Source organism: Pimephales promelas, chromosome 17, assembly GCF_988280905.1.
Source record: "Pimephales promelas chromosome 17, fPimPro1.hap1.1, whole genome shotgun sequence".
Taxonomy (NCBI): domain Eukaryota; kingdom Metazoa; phylum Chordata; class Actinopteri; order Cypriniformes; family Leuciscidae; genus Pimephales; species Pimephales promelas.
This window is the reverse complement of record NC_142785.1, coordinates 1,634,526-1,656,306: the sequence shown is the minus strand read 5'-3', so window position 1 is coordinate 1,656,306 and position 21,781 is coordinate 1,634,526. Positions and strand designations below refer to the sequence as shown.

At 33.4% G+C, this 21,781-nt stretch overlaps 2 protein-coding genes across 2 annotated transcripts in view; one reads left to right on the top strand and one right to left on the bottom strand.

Annotated features, from left to right (window-relative positions):
* Positions 1–20,511, bottom strand: part of rab26 (RAB26, member RAS oncogene family) — a 64,062-nt gene extending 43,551 nt beyond the window's left edge. The window contains exons 1-2 of the mRNA XM_089121758.1: positions 20,001–20,511; positions 16,169–16,279 (exon numbers count right to left, since the gene is read on the bottom strand). Of these exons, the coding sequence (XP_088977884.1) occupies positions 16,169–16,279; positions 20,001–20,171 (282 nt within the window). The 5' untranslated portion in view covers positions 20,172–20,511. The remainder of the gene's footprint in view (positions 1–16,168; positions 16,280–20,000) is intronic.
* Positions 1–21,781, top strand: part of nt5m (5',3'-nucleotidase, mitochondrial) — a 339,382-nt gene that overhangs the window by 214,695 nt on the left and 102,906 nt on the right. The window lies entirely within an intron of this gene.

Genomic DNA, 21,781 nt, shown 5'->3' with positions numbered 1-21,781 from the left:
AGCACTCGGCTGTAAAACTCATAAAGAGCCGAGCAAATGTCTGACATGTGCAATTAAAACAATTAATATCGACAGTTACTGTATGAAGGTGAGCGTCTGACGTACTTGTTGCTGTGTCGAATTGACCTTTCAGCGGATCTTAAATGATTGATGAAATGACGTGCGTTGCATGCGGCACACTGGGTGTATCATCATCACATCTATATTTATTACATCTTACCTAAAGCATAAGCAGGGCTCCATGATAAGCTTGGTCTAATTGATTAAATTAATATTACAAACCAAAAAAAAGTGATATTACAGTTTTTCTCGATTGTTTACACACATTTTCTGAAAGAATGCCTCATATTCTCAGAACTCTACACACAAATCTAAAAACACACACACAATAGGCAAAACCCCTCAATTCTCCTGCAAAATGAAACTTTACATTCAAAACAATGTTATTTCTTCTCAAAATGGTATTTTGTTTTCAAATGACACACACAAACCATCATATGAATAGACATTTATAAGAAGCAGATGAACACTGATGTGCTCAATGTAAAACACTTCTCCTCCATTCATCATAATGACTCGGGCCTTTTTTGTTCAGTGTTACACTTACTACAGATATTAAATACATAACTGTGTTGTAAAATATTTGAGAATACTGTTTTTTATACCCAGAACACACAAATACACGGTAACAAATATATTTTATTTTTCCCACAAAATCAATGGGAGATAGATCCCACATTTCATACACCCCAACCAACACAAAGTTGCACATACAGTGGTCTACATACAAAACAACAGAATTTTTTATGCTGTTACAGTAAAAAAAGAAGTTAAAAAAAAATCTATGCTGCATCTTCTCTTTGGTTTTGGTATTTTATGCTAAAGCTCTGATCGCTAATTGTAAAACTGTGTGAAATGTGTTTGTCCATGTGACGAGTCAGTGTGAATATCTGAATGGCAGTGTGTTCCTCATGAAAACAAGAGATTTTCTGCATGAAAATTATGCCAAATGCAGAGAATTGTGTGTAGTGTTTTGAAAAACGTGTGTTTTAGAGCTGCAATTTGAGTGTAAAGCAGGAATTGTGCTTGTAGTTCAGCAGAATTGGTTCAGGGGGTTGGTGAATGATTTACATGTTGTGGCCATTGTGTCTCAAGTACCAGAAAATGTGTGTAAACAATCGAGAAAAACTGTATTTTGCATAGATTTTGCAATCATGTGCTTATGAATGTAAGCTGTCTTGGAGTTGCATATCATTTAGCATTATTGTGCACTTTACATAATATATTTATTTTCAGTACTTATAATAATTGTTTTTTTTTTTGACTTTCTAGTAAGCTCAACATAATTATGGCTCAACTTAACAGTACAAAATCCTAAACACAAACCATTTATGTTAAGTAAATTAAATGAATCCGTAACCATTAAGTTTACTTAATCCGTTTGTGTTGGATTACGCGATTTGTGTTGCATTAACTGAAACTGGGCGGTGCTCGTTAGTTCCCAGCATGCTTTGCATTTGCTTGAACGAAGAGAAAATAAATGTTAAAATTAAGCGTTATTTTTAGGGCTGTGCAAAAATTAATTGCGATTAATCGCATCCAAAATAAAAGTCTGTGTTTACATAATATATTTGTGTGTGCTGTATATAATTTTTTTGTATATATAAATACACACACATGCATGTATATATTTAAGAAAATGTGTTATTCATATATAAAATATTTATATTTATATAATATAGATTTTGTATTTATATATATATATATATATATATATATATATACAGAATTTAAGCGCAAATAACTCTTTACATGCATGCATAGGTATTTATATATACAAAATAATTATATACAGCACACACAAATATATTATGTAAACACAGACTTTTATTTTGGATGCGATTAATCGCAATTAATTTTTGCACAGCCCTATTCTATATATATATATATATATATAAATAAATACATAATCTATATTATATAAATATAAATATTTTATATATGATTAACACATTTTCTTAAATATATACATGCATGTGTGTGCATTTATATATACAAAACAATTATATACAGCACACACAAATATATTATGTAAACACAGACTTTTATTTTGGATGCGATTAATCGCAATTAATTTTTGCACAGCCCTAATTATTTTTTTTTATTTTTTGAGAAAATGAGAAAAGGGGAAGATTTGATAGTGTGTAATTGTGTTACAAAACCAATTAAAACAGCAGTTTAATAGCTTTAAAAAAATGTATTCATAATAATAATAATACTAATTAAATAACAACAACAATTAAAAACAAATGCGGACTGCAGTTCCCGCAGCTTGTGCTGATCTGAGAGCAGTGTGCGCTACTGAAAGTGTGCTTGTGTGAGTTACGGCACCGCTGTGAATACACTAGTATTGATTTAAACGTGTGTGTACACCTCTGTGTTCTGCCTCGATCCCAGACCAATTCATCAACACCAGCAGACGGGATCAGCCAATCAGCTTTCTGACGCTCTGAATCTCTGATCCGGGGGCGATCGAGGGGTTCAGCCCCAAGCCAGAGTATGATTTAAAGAAAGGTTTCGTTTAGGGTCTAATGCTCACTATTAACTAGTTTATAATCACTGAGGACCTGAATGTGAGCTAGTTAGGGCGCTTCCCCGAGAAAATGTAGATTTCTCTGATCTATGTGCATTTTAAGATGTTATGAAGGCCAAAAAAAAAATTGGATAACAACAGCTTTAAAACATGTCAGTGTGCAGCTGGTGATCTTTCTCTCCTCATCAGCATCACACTCTTTTTTCTTTGTTTTTACCCTCCTTGATATACGCTTTTCATTTTTGTCTGTCAGTGAAGAAAGTAAACATACAGGCTCATGATTTATGAATCATTTTCTCAGACGCAATCATTTACTGAAAGCTACTCACAATATATACACATTCATGATTGCTCTTACGCCTAACTCAGGGCTTTATAATCACGGAGGTCCTGAAGCTGAGCTTGCTAAGGGGTTCACATTTTTTATTTCTCAGATATGTGAATTTCAAGACGTTTGAAGGCCAAAAAAGGATAAGAAATGCACTCAAAAAATTATATATTGGCTGTAATGAACTTTTTTATGTCGCATAACTGGGTTACGTTAAACATTGTTCATATAACTTCACATTCAAATAAATTATATATATCACGTTTTATGTCATCAGGTTATGATATGTTGGCTTTAAATAACTTTTTATGTCAACAGGCTACACATAACTGGGTTACGTTGAAGCGGTGTTAAAGTTAATGAGATAATTATTGGCCAATATTGAAGAGAAGGAGAAAACCGGAATTAAAATGAGTGTGAAATAATGATTATGTTAAAACACAATCAACACCATCAGATCACCTTTTTTATTTGTTCATCTGGCTGTTATAACTCAGATACAGCAGCCAGACAAAATCGAAAGTTAATGATGTGAAGTAAAACAAACACTGATCACCATAATGGTGACATAAAATCAGTTTTTCTCCTTCAGTGATTCTGCTTGTTAACATCAATATTGCTCAATTATTCACTTAATTATCTCATTAATTTTAACACTGCTTCCGTGTTCATTTACCACTCAGCTCAGAGTTTAATTGGGTCGCTTAAAATTACTTAATTCCATTGTTGAAGTTACATGAACAATTTATGTTTGCTTAACGTAACCCAGCTATACCTGTTTACATAAGAAAGTTAAATGTCATTTTTTTTTGGGTGTAGCTTTAAAACCATGTCAGCGGGCAGTAGATTATTAGTCAATCTCTTCTCCATCACTGTTTCTGCTCATCTTGCCAACACATTTACTGAAGCTCCCCTAAAAAGGGCCTGGAGACGCCTCTGATCTCTCGTGCCGATCCTTCAGCTGGAATCAGTCAGGATGAAGGACTTCAGCGATATCTCGGGAATCGAGGGGTTGCTGTGTTTAATGAGCTTGTTAGAACATGAAGTGTAAAGTTGTGACTATAAAGCTTTCGGCATTTTCAAAAGATGCCAACTTGCTGAAAGTTTCACCGTTGGTTTGCTTTCAAAGCCGCTCATAAAAGAGCTTTTCATTGCACAAACTTCCAAGGCTGTCAAAAGCGGATCACCTTGGTCACACTTTGACCGGTTTTCACAAACTGCTGTGCCGGGGAATCATGGGAAGGCTCTTGCTGAAATGCTTTCTTTTGTGAGTTAAAATGAAACGTTCGGCTCGTTCGCATCACGGGTCAACGGTTCTTAGTGTTACACAGAAAACTCAAAATATCCAAAGAGAGGTGCGCTTTTATATAAGGTACACGAGTGAGGGGTCTCTCCAAACTGACCCCTTTTAAAGGACTTGCATAATATGAAACGGACATAAAACTGGGAAATTAAAGGGATAGTTCACTGGAAAATAACAATTCTGTCATAATTAATTCACCGTTAACTTTCTTTCATCGGTGGGACATAAAAGACGACATTTATAGGAATGCCTCATTGTTTGGTTACCAACATTCTTTATAATCTCTTCTTTTATACTACAGGGTGCTGAATGCTTGAATCTGATTGGTTGAAAAGCATTCTAAGGTGTGCAGTTGTTTCCAGGGAAACTCACGGATAAAGTAGGTTTCGACCGCATTACAGCTCCATATCACTACGCCAAATGATTCCAGTTATTTCAGACGACAACAGCAAAAGAACTAAAACCCACAATAACACTGAAAAGCAAATGAATATAGTGAACTATAGGATAAAATATAGGAATTAAAGGAATTAAAAAACACAAATTATTTACATGTTTTTATGTACGGAAAGCACATATTTTATATCTCTCTTTCTCCTGCACAAACACACACACATACAGTACAGACACACACTCACACAGAAACGTGTTGTCAGCGCTGCTCTGGGGTCTTTATCACTAAAATAGTTGAACAACTTAAAAGCTACATGACATTTCTCACTAGCGAGGACATAACGGTGCTGTTCTTGAAGCAGATCAACTTACAGTTTCACTATTAGAGACGCTGATGAGTCTAGAGAGACACAGACTCGGGTATCTCTCTCTCTCTCTCTAATAGCTGCATTAATAACGCCATTAATAACTGCATTAACTGCATTAATAACTGCATTAATAGCTGCATTAATAACTGCATTAATAACTGCATTAGTAACTGCATTAATAGCTGCATTAACAACTGGATTAATAATTGCATGAATAACTGCATTAATAACTGCATTAATAGCTGCATTAATAGCTGCATTAATAACTGCATTAATAACTTCATTAGTAACTGCATTAACAACTGCATTAATAACTGCATGAATAACTGCATTAATAGCTGCATTAATAACTGCATTAATAAGTGCATTAATAGCTGCATTAATAACTGCATTAATAGCTGCATTAATAGCTGCATTAATAACTGCATTAAAAACTGCATTAAAAACTACATTAATAACTGCATTAATAACTGCATTAATAACTGCATTAATAGCTGCATTAAAAACTGCATTAAAAACTACATTAATAACTGCATTAATAACTGCATTAATAACTGCATTAATAGCTGCATTAAAAACTACATTAAAAACTACATTAATAACTGCATTAATAACTGCATTAATAACTGCATTAATAGCTGCATTAATAACTTCATTAGTAACTGCATTAATAACTGCATTAATAGCTGCATTAATAACTGCATTAATAACTGTATTAATAACTTCATTAGTAACTGCATTAATAGCTGCATTAATAACTGCATTAATAGCTGCATTAATAAATGCATTAATAGCTGCATTAATAACTGCATTAATAACTGCATTAATAATTGCATTAAAAACTACATTAATAACTGCATGAATAACTGCATTAATAACTGCATTAATAACTGCATTAATAGCTGCATTAATAACTGCATTGATAGCTGCATAAATAAATGCATTAATAGCTGCATTAATAACTGTATTAATAGCTGCATTAATAACTGCATTAATAGCTGCATTAATAACTGCATTAATAGCTGCATTAATAACTGCATTAATAGCTGCATTAATAACTGCATTAATAGCTGCATTAATACCTGCATTAATAGCTGCATTAATAAATGCATTAATAGCTGCATTAATAACTGTATTAATAGCTGCATTAATAGCTGCATTAATAACTGTATTAATAGCTGCATTAATAGCTGCATTAAAAACTACATTAATAGCTGCATGAACAACTGCATTAATAACTGCACTAATAGCTGCATTAATAACTGCATTAATAGCTGCATTAATAACTGCATTAATAACTGCACTAATAGCTGCATTAATAACTGCATTAATAACCCAGTTATTTCTGAGTTATTCTTGATCAATTTTCTCCCTTTGATTATTAGAGATCTTACGCTACTCAAATCATTCTGTGTGTGCATTTTAATTTCTATGCCCAACACAGCTTTGGTCAAAACTAAACTCTGGGCTTATCACTTTTCGACCCAGCGCTGGGTGGCCTAAATGTCCCAAATTGTCCAAAAAAGGTTAAAGAAAACTCTTATTATTATTATTATTATCACTAAGGGTTTTCAGAAATTATACGGCATTTGCAATCCATCTTACTTTGCAACATGACAAAATTCAACGAGACGGGAATTGATTCATCAGAGCAGTATTGATTGGATGGTGAAAAACTACCAATGCCTCTTGCAGAACTATAAATAAAATACGCTGTGTCTTTGTCTTTGCTGACTGATTAGCACAAACTGGCTTGACAAATGACTAGCATCTATGCAACAGAACTCAAGACTTTCCAACGATCACATCAGGCCTCCTCAATATATTGCACCCGCGTCACAATATCTTTACCCAACTCATAAGTCTCTGTCTGCTTCAGAGCGCACGGGGTTTACGGACGAGACGGCAGCTTTATCTTTGGCTTTGACAGTGTGTCGCTTTTGCACACAGTCTGTCTGACGGATGACACTTGTGATAGGATTATTTCAATCTGCAGAAGGAGATCCAGAAATCTCACAGCATATGCGTCAGTAAAGCTTGCAGATATGCAGATATTGGCGCACATATGCTTAAACAGATGCACAGACCTTCGACACCACACACACACACACACACACACACGACTGGTTAAACGCCACAAGCGCTTGAGCGAAAGCGTCCTTAGCACACATTAAACATCCATCAGACTCTTGCTGATGAAGTCCATTAATTCCTGCAGGATGATAAAAGACAGCAGTCGGATAACGGCCATGCTGAACAAAGAGAATCAAATACTTTCATTTGTAATGCCATTTTGTAAGAAAATGCCTTTCTTACATAAAAACACTCATAATTTAGTTGTCCTCAATGAACTCCTGATTACTATAGAAAGTAAGGTTGTTGTTAAGTTTAGATATTGGGTCGGATTAAGGGATGTAAAATATAGTTATGCATTAATATATGCTTTATAAATACTAATAAACAGCCAATATGCTAGTATGCATGCTAAAAACCAACTAGTTAATTGTGAAAAAATACAAGAAAAAACATGCATTGATGAACTGTTCACAATAAGATCAATAACGTTCATTTAGAAAATAGATATGATGAATTTAAAATCTCATCTCGACTTTAAAATGAATGTACGTTAACATAAATCATTATAAAACTAGGGCAGTCAAACGATTAATCGCGATTAATCGCATCCAAAATAAAAGTTTGTGTTTACATAATATATGTGGGTGCACTGTGTATAATTATTTTATATATGTAAATACACACACATGCTTTTTTATATTTAAGAAATATTTTCATGTATATAGATATATTATATAAATATTTTATAAATAAATCATATTTTTTTCTTAAATATACAAGCATGTGTGTGTATTTATATATATATATATATATATATATATATATGTGTGTGTGTACAAAATAATTATACACGGTGCACCCACATTATATTATGTAAAAACAAACTTTTATATTGGATGCGATTAATCGCGATTAATCGTTTGACAGCCCTATATAAAACAGATACTATAATTGTCAGAGTCTGTGTTTTTTTGGTTTGCATTTCGTGTTTGTTGTTTATTTGAGTTGCATGTAATGCTTTGTTTGCTTTGCACACCTGTTTCTTGTTCAGTTTGTTTTTTCTCCAGTGTATTAAAGCCCTCAGTTTAGTTCTACTCGTTGTCCAGTATTGTGAAGCTGTTACGTGTATTTTTGGACTTGTGTTAGACTTTCTTTTTGCTCATTAATAAAGTAAAACAGCTGTTGTTATATTCACCTCAAGTCAATTTCCAAACTGATGTTCCCTAAATAGCTGAAGGGAGAAGAACAAGCAGCTACACAGATGCTGATAAAAGACTCGCTCATCTGGGCCAGAGTCCCTCAGAGAGATCCTGACTGACCCTCATTAGCTCCAATAACGATCAAAACACTCAAAGTCACCGTTTTATTTCACTGACGGAAACAGTATGGTAAGGGAAAACATTTCTGGCTGCTAAAAATAAATATGTAATGCAGAGCGCAAGTGAAAAAGTAGTTCGGCATTGCCGTCTAAACTGATTCCCACACATGTGCTGCATCACTGCCAGCAACGTATAGGCTCACTATTGGCCAGCATCACACACACATGACCAGCGTCAGCCAATAATGAGCCTACGTTCTGACGAAGAGTTGAATAAAGTCGTTATTTTTGTCGTCACTCGGACTATTTTAACGATGTCTTTAATAACTTTCTGGGCTGGCAAGTTTCAATTACAATAGAAGCCTATGGAGGAGTGATCCAGCTCTCAGATTTAATCAGAAATATCTTAATTTGTGTTCAGAAGATCTTACGGGGTTGAACAACATGAGGGAGAGTCATTACTGACAGTTTTCATTTTTGGGTGAACTAACCCTTTAATGAGCATTTGTAATTTGTGCGTTCTCTAGGCAGAGCAAAAATCCCATTAAAAGCCACACAGCGCTTCAGCAGCGCATCTTAAAGTAAGCCGTTTGGCTGAAATGTTAAGCTTTGCTGCGCTCAAGGCCAAACACTGTAGTGAAAAATACGACTTTAACATGGCAAAACAACTCAAACTAAAACATCTCAATCCATGAGGCGTCAGTGAAACGTCTTACAATTCAGGGTTTTACAGTGAGGATTAAGTGAGTAAGTTCAATAGGAAAACTTACAAGATGTGATTTGTTTTAAACTCATATATTTTATAAAGATAATAGTCCACTCATAAATATTTTATAACATTTTACAGTCAAGGAATAGCACAAGACATTTTACTTTATAGAATTATGAAACTTTATAGTTATGTATAATGTATGCGTTGTTCTCCACACATAGAATAAAAGTAAACATAAAGTCAGAGATAGAATTTACAATAGAATGTAGTTAAATTCTATATTTATCTAATTATCCATATTTATAAGTATGTATATTACTCTGTGTGTGTGTGTTAATAAATGAATGATAAAATCTGAAAATAAAGAAATAAACAAACTATATATATATATATATATATATATATATATATATATATATATTAGGGCTGTGCAAAAATTAATTGCATCCAAAATAAAAGTCTGTAAAATAAAAAAATGTGTTTTTTTATTAAAAGTGTGTTTACATAATATATTTGTGTGTGCTGTATATAATTATTTTGTATATATAAATACACACACATGCATGTATATATTTAAGAAAATATGTTATTCATATATAAAATATTTATATTTATATAATATAGATTATGTATTTATATATATATATACAGAATTTAAGCGCAAATAATTCTTAAATATATACATGCATGCATAGGTATTTATATATACAAAATAATTATATACAGCACACACAAATATATTATGTAAACACAGACTTTTATTTTGGATGCGATTAATCGCAATTAATTTTTGCACAGCCCTAATATATATATATATATACACTCTAAAAAATGCTGGGTTGTTTCAACCCAAAATTGGGTCAAATATGGACAAACCCAAATGTTGGGTTAAAAATTTGTCGATATTTGACCCAAATTTGAGCATTTTTTAAGAGTGTAGTCACACACACACAGCATGCCATGAAATGCTTTTTTTAAAATCTCCCCACACTGTTTTAAAATATTAGATTAACTATATATAATAAGAATAACGTAAATAAAATCTGAAAATTATTTACACGCATGAATCAGAAACATTTGTTTGATGGCTCTATGATGAAGAGGTTTGATTGACAGGCTCTATGATGAAGAGGTTGTAGATAATTGACTATACGAGCCTTTAAACAGCAGAGACCCTCGAGGGACAGCAGCTTTATACGAGACAACAGCGCGTTACATTTAACAACAGCGAGTGTTTGAGGATTCAAAGCATGAAAATGGGATGTGATTTGTGATTATAGTGAGTGCGAACAAGTGAGATCACAGAGAAACAAAGACTCTTTCCACACACACCGGAGGTTTCAAGCTGTGGCTTAAAGTTTAGCCAGAAACCGAATGAAGAAATAAAAGCTCAAATTAGTTGTTTCTCGAACAAGAGAATCCTTTGCCTGCTGATAATGCGCAAAAACACTTTTAATAGAGAACCTTTTACATTCTCCCAGTACACATAATCAAAAAAACATGGTATTTTTAATAATAGACCTACTATTATTTGTATATGTCCAAAACAACATAAGCAACGGAGGGCTCGAAGTCACAAATATATCAGTGATACAAACGTCCCGATATCATAATGAAGAAAAGCTTCATTTATATAATAAAATGTAAATCTTGAAGTCATCTTTCGATAAAAGAGAAAAAAAAAGTGTGTGTCAGGGTCATTAAATGTCTTAAATTATCAAATAATTTATGAGTAGGCAAGATTCGTTAAGGTTATAAAATGACTCCTCAAAAATGAATGATTTTCACAAATTTTGTAATAAAAAACCTGGTTTCTTTAAAAAAAAAAAGTGTTTAAATTGGAACTTCTATTGAAAATATGGATGTTTTCACAACATTAGAGGACATTTCTTGGCACAAGACTTTCATTTTCCTAATCTTATACTCTAATTTATTTAGTCCATAGTTTTTTGCAATGTACCATGACAATATCACCATATTCATTCAGTTCGACTGAGAGATGTTATAAAAACACACTCACAAGTGATTTTTTGGAGAGGCAGAGGTGAATAAAGAAATAAAGAAAAGGCAGACAGACTTGATGATGAGTCGAGGTCACTGATGTGGAAGAATATCACAACATGAGAAGTTCTTTGAGTGCTGGATCCATCTCTTCTATAATAAAGAGTGTGTGTGTGTAATGTTCACAGGTAGGTAGCGTGGGATGAATTCATACATGCATGACGAGGACATCCATTCTTAAAGTCCCGGCGGTGAAAGAAAAACACACTTTCTACAGTCAGATCATGAGCGAGCCTCAAAACAAGAGGAAAAACTGCAATAATATGTGTAGAGTGAAAATAAAAATCTAGTCAATTTACTGCATTGAATTAAATATAAAAATTTGAAGTAGAAAATAAACTATTTCTTTTAATCCAACAGATAAAAAAAGTTGAATGATCGGTAAAGTGTTTTAGATTTTCGGTTAACGTATCGGACACTTTTAAAGGGCTATCATGTCATTCTCAGAGGGAAACAAATGCAGAATAAGCAGCAAAAACCATCAGTCACAAGTATTTGTCAATACTGTAAACCCTAACGGTCAAAATAATTAATTGGTTTGAGTAGGACAAACTTAAATTCAACGAATTAGTTCAGTCAAATTAATTTTTATGAGTATTTAGCACTTTCTTTTTCTTTCAAATTCACAGAACTGATATATTTTAAGTAAACTGAACTGTTTGATTGTTTTGAGTTTTATGAGATTATTTATTTTAATTTAGACGAACTTAAGTTTAACTGCGATATCTATTTCCCAGCATGCTTTGCCGATGGCACTCGAAAGAGAGTGTAAATGCTAAAATTAAGTGCAATACAATGTTTTTTTGTGTGTAAGATTAATGTTAAGAGTGAGATTTAATAGTGATTAATGTTTTGTTATGCTAATTTAGAAGAATTTCTGTTAATGTTGGCTTTAGGATAGTTACCATCATGGTGACAAGTGGTGCATTCAGCTTGATCTGAGAGCAAATTATCCCTTTATATTATTACTTATTAAGTGCTTAAAACATATTGTTTCTATGGAATTAAGGAATTAATACACAATGACATATTGAATTAATAGCAATTTGTGTATTACTTAATCTATTAATCATATAGACTCTTTATTAGTTGCTGATGCAGTAATCATTAATCTAATGGTTTAGTTCTTCATTAGTTATACATTGATTCATGATTATCTGTGCATTAGTTAAGTATGAATTAATGCATATTAGTGCATCCATATTGTAAAGTGTTACCGAATTATCGGTTATCGGAGAAAATTTTCATATTGTTGAATCACTACTTTTAAATTCACTGTGTTGCTCGTTTGGTCAAGACTTTCGTTTTCTACCTGAACTGCTTCACTGAGTCCGAATGATTGTCTGTAATAATCGACGCACAGATGTTGACGACACAGCATACAATCATTTTGTCTTAGTATTTAGTTGTATTCAGTAGCGAATATTTCTTTAACAAAGATGAACTGAATGAATTAGTCTAGCAGACAATATGCCGGGAAGAAGCAGCGTATTTATTATTTACACTAAAATCAATGTACTATTAACAGCAAGAGACACATCAATAGAGTGTGTTCATCCACATTCAGCTTTAATATTACTCACTGCAAACAAATGATGTTCTTCCTCAGTAATTCTGCTTGTTTTTCAATACAAATATCTTAAATTAAGATGCATTTACTGGAGAAGCAAATGACTTCAGGTCTTGTGTAGTAAAAACTGTTTATGCTTTAAAGCTGAACAAATATCTGCCAATGGGGTCAGAAAAAATATGTATTTTCCTGTTTTAAGTATAAACTCACTTAATTTTGATCATTAATATCTTTTAACATGTTTATTTCCAAGTAAATGTGTTCTGATTTAAGAATGTTCAGATATTGTTAATGTAAAACAAGACAAAAATACTGAGTTAGAAAACATTTTTTTTTTTATAATGTCAGTGAATTTGCTGTTATATTGATCCGTCGGACTGCACACGAAAACAATGCATTTTTAATGATTTTATTAATACTTTAAGTCTATTTATTTAACAAAGTCATGTAAATTATACATGTAGTATATTTTTATATCAACATCAGCATGTAAGAAGCAAATTTGCACAATTTATGGACAAGTACAAATCCTTTAACTTGATTTAAAGGAAATGAAATGGATCTCTCAGGTCAGCAGTCACTGAGAGGATAACAGGGATTACAGATCCAACGGCTCAATTATAGTGTAAAGTCTCTATTCTGATTCACTGTTTACAGAGCACGACTCCAGCAGGTTTCTGTAAATCCGACAAGTCAATTTCTGGCTCAACCAACAGCAAACTGTCATTAGATGTGCATAGGACTACCTGCTTATCCAAAGAGAAGCTACAGGAGTGTTTGGGGGGGGGGGGGGGGGGGGTGTATGTAAATGTGTCTTTATGAGTGAGTTATTAAATCATTCACTCGAGCGATTCATTCAAAAACACTGATCCATTCAGGAAAGAAACGAGTAATGTTTTTTTAGGGGAGTTGTTGAATAATTCACTCAAGCGATTCATTCAAAAACACTGATTCATTCAAATAAGAAACAAGTAATGTCATTATAGGGGAGTCGTTGAATCATTCACTCAAGCGATTCATTCAAAAACACTGATTCATTCAGATAAGAAACGACTAATGTCATTATAGGGGAGTCGTTGAATCATTCACTCAAGCGATTCACTCAAAAACATTGATTCATTCAGATAAGAAACAAGTAATGCCTTTATAGGGGAGTCGTTGAATCATTCACTCAAGCGATTCACTCAAAAACACTGATTCATTCAGACAAGAAACGACTAATGTCATTATAGGGGAGTCGTTGAATCATTCACTCAAGCGATTCACTCAAAAAACACTGATTCATTCAGATAAGAAACGACTAATGTCATTATAGGGGAGTCGTTGAATCATTCACTCAAGCGATTCATTCAAAAACACTGATTCATTCAGATAAGAAACGACTAATGTCATTATAGGGGAGTCGTTGAATCATTCACTCAAGCGATTCACTCAAAAAACACTGATTCATTCAGATAAGAAACGACTAATGTCATTATAGGGGAGTCGTTGAATCATTCACTCAAGCGATTCACTCAAAAACACTGATTCATTCAGATAAGAAACGAGTAATGTCTTTATAGGGGAGTGAGTCGTTGAATCATTCACAAGCGATTCATTCAAAAACACTGATTCATTCAGGAAAGAAACAAGTAATGTCTTTATATGGGAGTCGTTGAATCATTCACAAGCGATTCAATCAAAAACGCTGATCCATTCATGAATGAAACACCACTAATGCACACGTTGAAATGCATTGATTCGGTTTTCGCTGTTTGCCACATTAACTTATAGTAAAATTTAATAGAACATCTAAGCATTTGAAGATAGACCGAGGGAATCAGATTGAGACTCAAATGGTATGACTAATGCACAGCTAAATTAAAAATGCCATGTTGCTTCACTTTTTCTCAGGATCATATCTCAAGTGAACACATCATGCTTAACAACGAACCATGAATTTTATTAAATATACCTTTGGATGAAAGATCTTTTTAAAAAGGCCTGTAAACTCCAGCCACAATTTTTACAGTCCATCTAAAAGGGGACCTTAAATGAACCGTTTCAGATTGACCCTGACCCAAGCGGTCCGAACACAAAGACACTGTCCAGAGCTCTAGATTAGGTCACACACTGATGAAGCGCTGGGCTCGTGTCTTTGCCCTTGGCTGTATTGAGCTAATGGAAGAACTGAAACGTCTTGGAACGACAAATCCTCGTCTGTCTGTAGTGCTCTTAAAAAATACAAGCCCTGAGGAGCTTCAATAGATATTGATGGATTCTTCTAATAGATATAAAAGAAAAGAGGCCTATTTTATTGCCAGATGTAACAAATTAGTTCTTTGTTGCTTCATGAAAGAAAAGCACAAGACTTTAGTGTATGTAAGGCCAACCAAAATAAAGACAGAGTCTGCCATCTTTTTAATTTTAGGAACCAGTTGATTTTTAAATTGATTTTTCTTAAAACTCATCTTTGATCACCAAAATGACACATTTAAACGTTTTTTACTTAAAATATCTGGAATGTAACTCGACACCCTTGTCTCATTTACTATGCGCGGTTCTATGAATATGCAAATGAGCCCCGCCTCCACTCACTCAGCTCAGAGATCCACTGGTTGACGGTTACACGTTGATCTGATTGGTTACAAGGTCTTTTGTAATTATTAATAAAAGAATGACTTTTTTATGTTTAAAAGAAGTCTCGTGAAACTTTATTTCGATATTTCACAAACTATAAGTAAAGTTATGTCAACTAACTCTCAGAGTATTATTAGAATAAGTTGACATGTAGTTGCTTATATATTCAGAATTTATGTTCAAAATAAGCATCAAAATAAAGTGCGCGTTCGTGACTCTCCTGTTCGAACTCGTTCATCGAAATGAACAAATCTTTTACTGAATCAATTCGTTCATTTTGTTTGTTGAATGAACCAAATGACACAAAAAAGATTCGAACGAGTTCGAACAGGAGAGTCAGGCATTTGTGCTTATAAAACTTAAATGAGCAATCGTTTCGCTTGATAAGACCCTTATTCATCGTCTGGAGTCGTTTAAAGCCCTTTGAAGCTGCACTGAAACTCTCTTTTGGACCTTGAACCGTTTGGACCCCATTGAAGTCCATTATATGGAGAAAATCCTGGAATGTTTTCATCAAAAACCTTAATTTCTTTTCGACTGAAGAAAGAAAGACGTGGACATCTTGGATGACATGGGGGTGAGGAAATTATCAGCAACAGTTTTTTAAAAAGTGAACTACTCCTTTAAGCTGACACTAATACACTAATACGGAGTTAGTTGACAGTTAGTAGAATATCGAAATGAAATGTTCTTATACTCATCAAGGCTGCATTTAATTGACCAAAGAAATACAGTAAAAACAGTAGTGAAATTAAATAGGACAGACTGTAATCATTCCAGGTAGTTTATATGCATTAATGCATGTATATTTGATATTCTCTACTCACCCTAAAGTCTATGCCAACTGTTGAGATGAAGCTCCCAGCCAGAAACGCTCCATCTTTAAAGCGAACCAACAGACAGGTTTTCCCCACGCCGGAGTCACCGACCAGCATTACCTGGAGAAAACATGCAACATATCCCATCATCCCTCTCTCTTATTCTGTTAAGAGACAACTGTAAAAAATATTTTCAAGATTTGTTATCACAACATTTTTTCTTTTGTCAAATCAACTTAAATCCTTTATTTAGTTGAGATAGCTTATTATTTTGAGTTTCTGATGATTAAAATCAGTCTCCTTCATTGTATTAACTCACTTTTTCCAGTTCAATCAACTTCAAATTTTATGGCAACCAGGTTACTTAATTTTTTAAGTTAAACCAACGATATTTCTTTTACAGTTTATATATAAATGCACGCATATGCATGTATATATTCAAGAAAAATGTGTTATTAATATATCAAACATGCATAGTTATGTGTAACATCAATTTTGTATAAATATATTTACATGCAAATCACTGTAAACATATTTTCATGATTTGTAATCACAACATTTTTTCTTTTGTCAAATCAACTTAAATCATTTATTTAGTTGAGATAACTTATTATTTTGAGTTTCTGATGGTTAAATTAATCTCCTTCATTGTATTAACTCACTTTTTCCAGTTCAATCAACTTCAAATTTTAAGGCAACCAGATTACTTCAATTTTTTTTAAGTTAAACCAACAATAATTTTTTACAGTGTGTCAATCAAACCCTGTCTGTTTCCCCGCAGCTCTTTCACAGTCGTACAGATTAAAGACGGGAATACCGTAGTGGGAAGGAGAGGTTTGCTTGCGGAGAGATGAGATTAGATCAAAACTACACCAAAACTACACGTTCACAGGCTATCTCCCCAAACGAATGGATTTTGCTTTGTTAAAGATATAAAACATTCAGTTTTGACTTTCCTGAAATTCACTATTCCCTTCAGACCTGTTCAAAGTTAAAGCTCACTTCAAATTTTAAAGTATATTTCTTTAAAGAAAACTACTTGCACATAATATAACATTAATTAAATAAAAGGTCACTTAAAGAGAATACACTTTCATGACGCTTTTAAAAGTGCATGCACATTTTTAAAGTATTTTAAATCACGTTTTGTCATGATTTAAAGAAATACAAACCTCGATGTGTTGACTAAAGCACACAATAACTAGTGTGTTATTTGATTTTACATTTAAAGTTAACATGTTTTAAATTGCAACATCATTACAAATACATACATGCATACATGACAAGTTCAAACAGAAGTGGCATTAAAGTATATTTCAGTTTTATTTACAAATGTGTGTCGGAACACTTTAACCATATTTCAAAGACAATAGAATTAATTATGAAAAGATTTACTTAAAGGAGTAGTTCATTTAAAAAAAAAAAACGTTTGCTGATAATTTACTCGCCCCCATGTCATCCAAGATGTCCATGTCTTTCTTTCTTCAGTCGAAAAGAAATTAAGGTTTTTGATGAAAACATTCCAGGATTTTCTCCATATAATGGACTTCAATGGGGTCCAAACGGTTCAAGGTCCAAAAGACAGTTTCAGTGCAAACTACAAACTGTTCAAAGGGCTTTAAACGACTCCAGACGATGAATAAGGGTCTTATATAGCGAAACGGTCATTTAAAAAAAAAAAATCAAAATGAACGAATCTTCAATTCAATTCGTTTGTTTGTTTCGTTCATTGAATGAACCAAATGACTCAGAAAAAGAACAGGAGAGTCACACAGAGCAAGGCGAGCATTTGAGCTTATAAAACTTAAACTTATTTTATTTTTTAAATGACCGCTCGTTTCGCTTGATAAGACTCTTATTCATCGTCTGGAATCGTTTAAAGCCCTTTGAACAGTTTGTAGTTTGAACTGAAACTGGATGCTGGAATGTTTTCATCAAAAACCTTAATTTCTTTTCGATCTTATCTTGGATGACATGGGGGTGAGTAAATTATCAGCAAAAGTTTTTTTTTAAAAAGTGAACAACTCCTTTAAGTCCCACTTAAGCGAGTCAAAAAAGCACTCTTAAGTTCAACTCATTGCATTTTATATCAATTTAAACTTTAATACATGTTAATTTAATTGTAAATAGCATGCAATTAAGAGTCTGAAAACATTGCATTCAGTCACACTTAAGTATTATTTCCATAATAAGTAATATTTCTTTTAAAGGTTCTTAAATGATAATTTTTCACGAACAGCATTGGTTTATTTCATGGACTGTAAAAACAGGTTTAGTAATATTTACATTAATGGTAAACGATATGCAGGAGTTTGGCTTCTTCACTCATGACGTTCCTGATTGCATTTGATGAATAAGCAAGACTATATATAGGATTGATCATCAGGGAATGATTATATAAATGCATTATTCACCAGATCAGAACCCCGAAGTCACTTCAACATTTAAGCCTAAATATGTCAAGATGAGAACCGGAGAAAGCCGAAGCGGTCCGTGTGAACGCTCGCCTCAGTCCAGCTGGATAACTCAGTTTCTGTGCTCTGCTTATCTGTATTGACACAGCTGTTCAATTAGAGCTCGACTCAGTCAAACAGAGCAACATCCTCATCCGTGTGGGACAGCTGGATAGCGTTTCATTGTTTTTAATTGCCGTGGCATAAATAAGCTCATTGCATAAATCTCAACACAATCATTTGAGCTGAAATAAACATTTTATAACACAGCAGCCATGTTCATGCAGGCAAAATATTTACACTCACATATGCATGCACATGTATGGCAAGCCATTTTAACACTTAATAATTGGCCTTATATATTTATGAGAAAAAAAATATTTAACAAATAAAAAAAAATTGTTGTAGAGTATCATATGTGCGACATATAGCTCATATAGTCTGATTTAGTGAGAATATGGAGGAAAAAACACTCAATTTTATTCAGAGACTCAATTTCTAAAGAAATTCTGAAGCTTGTAATCTAAATCAATGAGATCTTTATAACAGTAAAGCAGATATTGACATAAAATGCATTTTAAAAAAAATGTATGTCAGACAGCCAATAATATGTCTTAGTAAGATATTTAAATGCTTAGTTTATGATCAAAGCGGTGTAGTTTTATAACATAACGCAATACAATACAATGTTTGAGAGATGCACAAATTAAGCCTGATGATCATATTCGACACCCATTTTTATAATAAATGATGCATTATGCAAACATGAATCTTCAAGCAGCTTCCGTCCAGTAAACGTTTTCTTGAGATATTACAAAGGTTATACGTATGTTTACTTCAACAAAATTTAGGATTAAATGGGGATGAGGATTAGGAAAAATTAGGTGAAATATGGTGCAAAAGTTCTTTTTTTCAGTAATTCATATTATGTAGACTAATTACATGCAAAGTGAGATATTTCAAGCCTTTATTTGTTCTAATTGTGATGATTATGGATTACAGAAAACCTTTTCACAATATTCTAATGTTGAATTTGGGGTTTTCATAAACTGTAAGCCATAAACATCAAAATTATAACAAATAAATGCTTGAAATATCTCACTTTGCAAGTAATTTATATATATAGTTTCACCTTTTAAATTGAATTATTGAAATAAATGAACTTTTGCATGAAATTCTAATTTTGAGTTTCAATAGAATTGGAACGGCTAGTGAAATTCAAATATAGGCAAGGGACTGAAATTAGTAGTAAATATAAAAATATATAAAAATGTTACTAGTAGCCTACCCTAATATAAAAATAAAAAAAAATTAAAAAAAATAGTATAAATGTGTAAGCGGCTTGCCATACTGCATGGTGTTCGCGTTGTTGAAACGAGCTCGTGTACCTTGAAGGCGATGTCGTAGAACTCTCCACTGTTGCTGAGAGAGGGTCTGCTGGGATAAACCACTCCGTTGGACTGGGTCAGGACTTTCTTCCCCTTCTCTTTATCGCTGATGGGAGATGAGCTCGGAGAATTTGAACTCCCCTTTCCTTTCACCGCTTTTTTCCTCGACATTATTATTAGAAGAATTATTCCCCGTGTGAACGTACGACGAGTAATTTATAAAAGCACGCTCTAGGTCACTTTTCCCGATGTGTAGCCTATGTCTCAGCAAGCGTGAATGAACTTTTCAGGAATAAGCGTGCGCATGGCTTCGGGTTTGCGTCAAATAATGAGTGCGCGCGCCGCGCAGTGCACCTGCTCCAAAAATGTGCAAAGAAAACACGTCTCAGCCTCCTCAATGCACTTGTGCTGCTGATGCTCCGTCTGTGTGAAAGGGGAAATTCACCTCACTCCTTTAAGCAGAGTAGTAGTGCACGCGCGTTGACAACAGTCAGTGAAGCGCGCGCGCGCGCGCGAGCACTCAGTCTCTCCACTTGCGTGAATACAAAACCCTCTTAAAGGCGCAGTCTTATTTTGAACGTACATCAGGATTAGTTTTAGCTAGGAGGAGGGATTGACAAAAAATGAACTCAAAGATATGAGCAAGAATAAAAAAAAAATATATATAAAAAAAAAACAGCTTATAGGCCACTAATAATTACAACATTTTACAAGCCTTAGATTAATATGGAAGCTTGTTTGTGTCATTTAGTTATTCTTTATTTTGTCATTGTTATAAATAACAACGAAATAACATCAGAGAATCCTATAATATAAGTGCAAACTTTGTACCAGACAACAGAGACAGAGTAATTATTGTCTATAAATTGAAAACCTCTCATTAAGACACCAGAAATAGATCCAAATGAATAGCACTGACCCATTTCAAATCTTCCATTTATGTCTAAAATACTAAAAGCAAGTCATGTGATGATATCTATTTAAAAAAAGATTTATTCTGGATTCAGGCCCTAACATAGCACAGAATCTGCGCTTGTTAAAATTACTAAAGACTTCTGGCTGTATCTCAATACTACAGTAGTTTTACTTGATCTTAGTGCTGCGTTCGACACTATAGATCATAAAATACTCTTAGATCAACTACAAAATTACACTGGTAATCAGGGACAGGCATTAAGGTGGTTTAGATCGTACGTATTAAACTGTATTTTGACTATTTAAACATGGAAAAATACGAGATAATGTCAGTAAAGTATGGAGTGACACAAGGCTCTGTATTCGGCCCTCTGCTATTCTTAACACTGGCACTCGGTCACATTATAAGAAAACATGGGATTAGTTTCCAGCTATCTCGAAAATTATCCAACTTGACAGTGTGTGTTCAAATATACAATATTGGATGACCTGTAATTTTCTTCTGTTAAATTCAGATATGAATGAGGTACTTATTGGACCAAAACCCACACACAGAATCTTGCGTTTAGAAGGATGTACTGTACGACCTGGGTGTTATATTAGACAACGTGTTCTTCAAAAATCATAATTCACATGTTATGTTATATGTTATTTTGTTTGTGTGTGCACTATCAGTTTCTGATGCAGAAGAGTTAGACTACATCACACTGTAATGCATTACTAGCTGCTGTCCTACGATTAGTCCAGAAGTCTTAAACATGATCATATAACAACAATTTTATCATCTCTATCCAAGTTACCTAGGGTTAGTTCACCCAAAAATGAAAATTCTGTCAGTATTTACTCACCCTCATGTTGTTCCAACC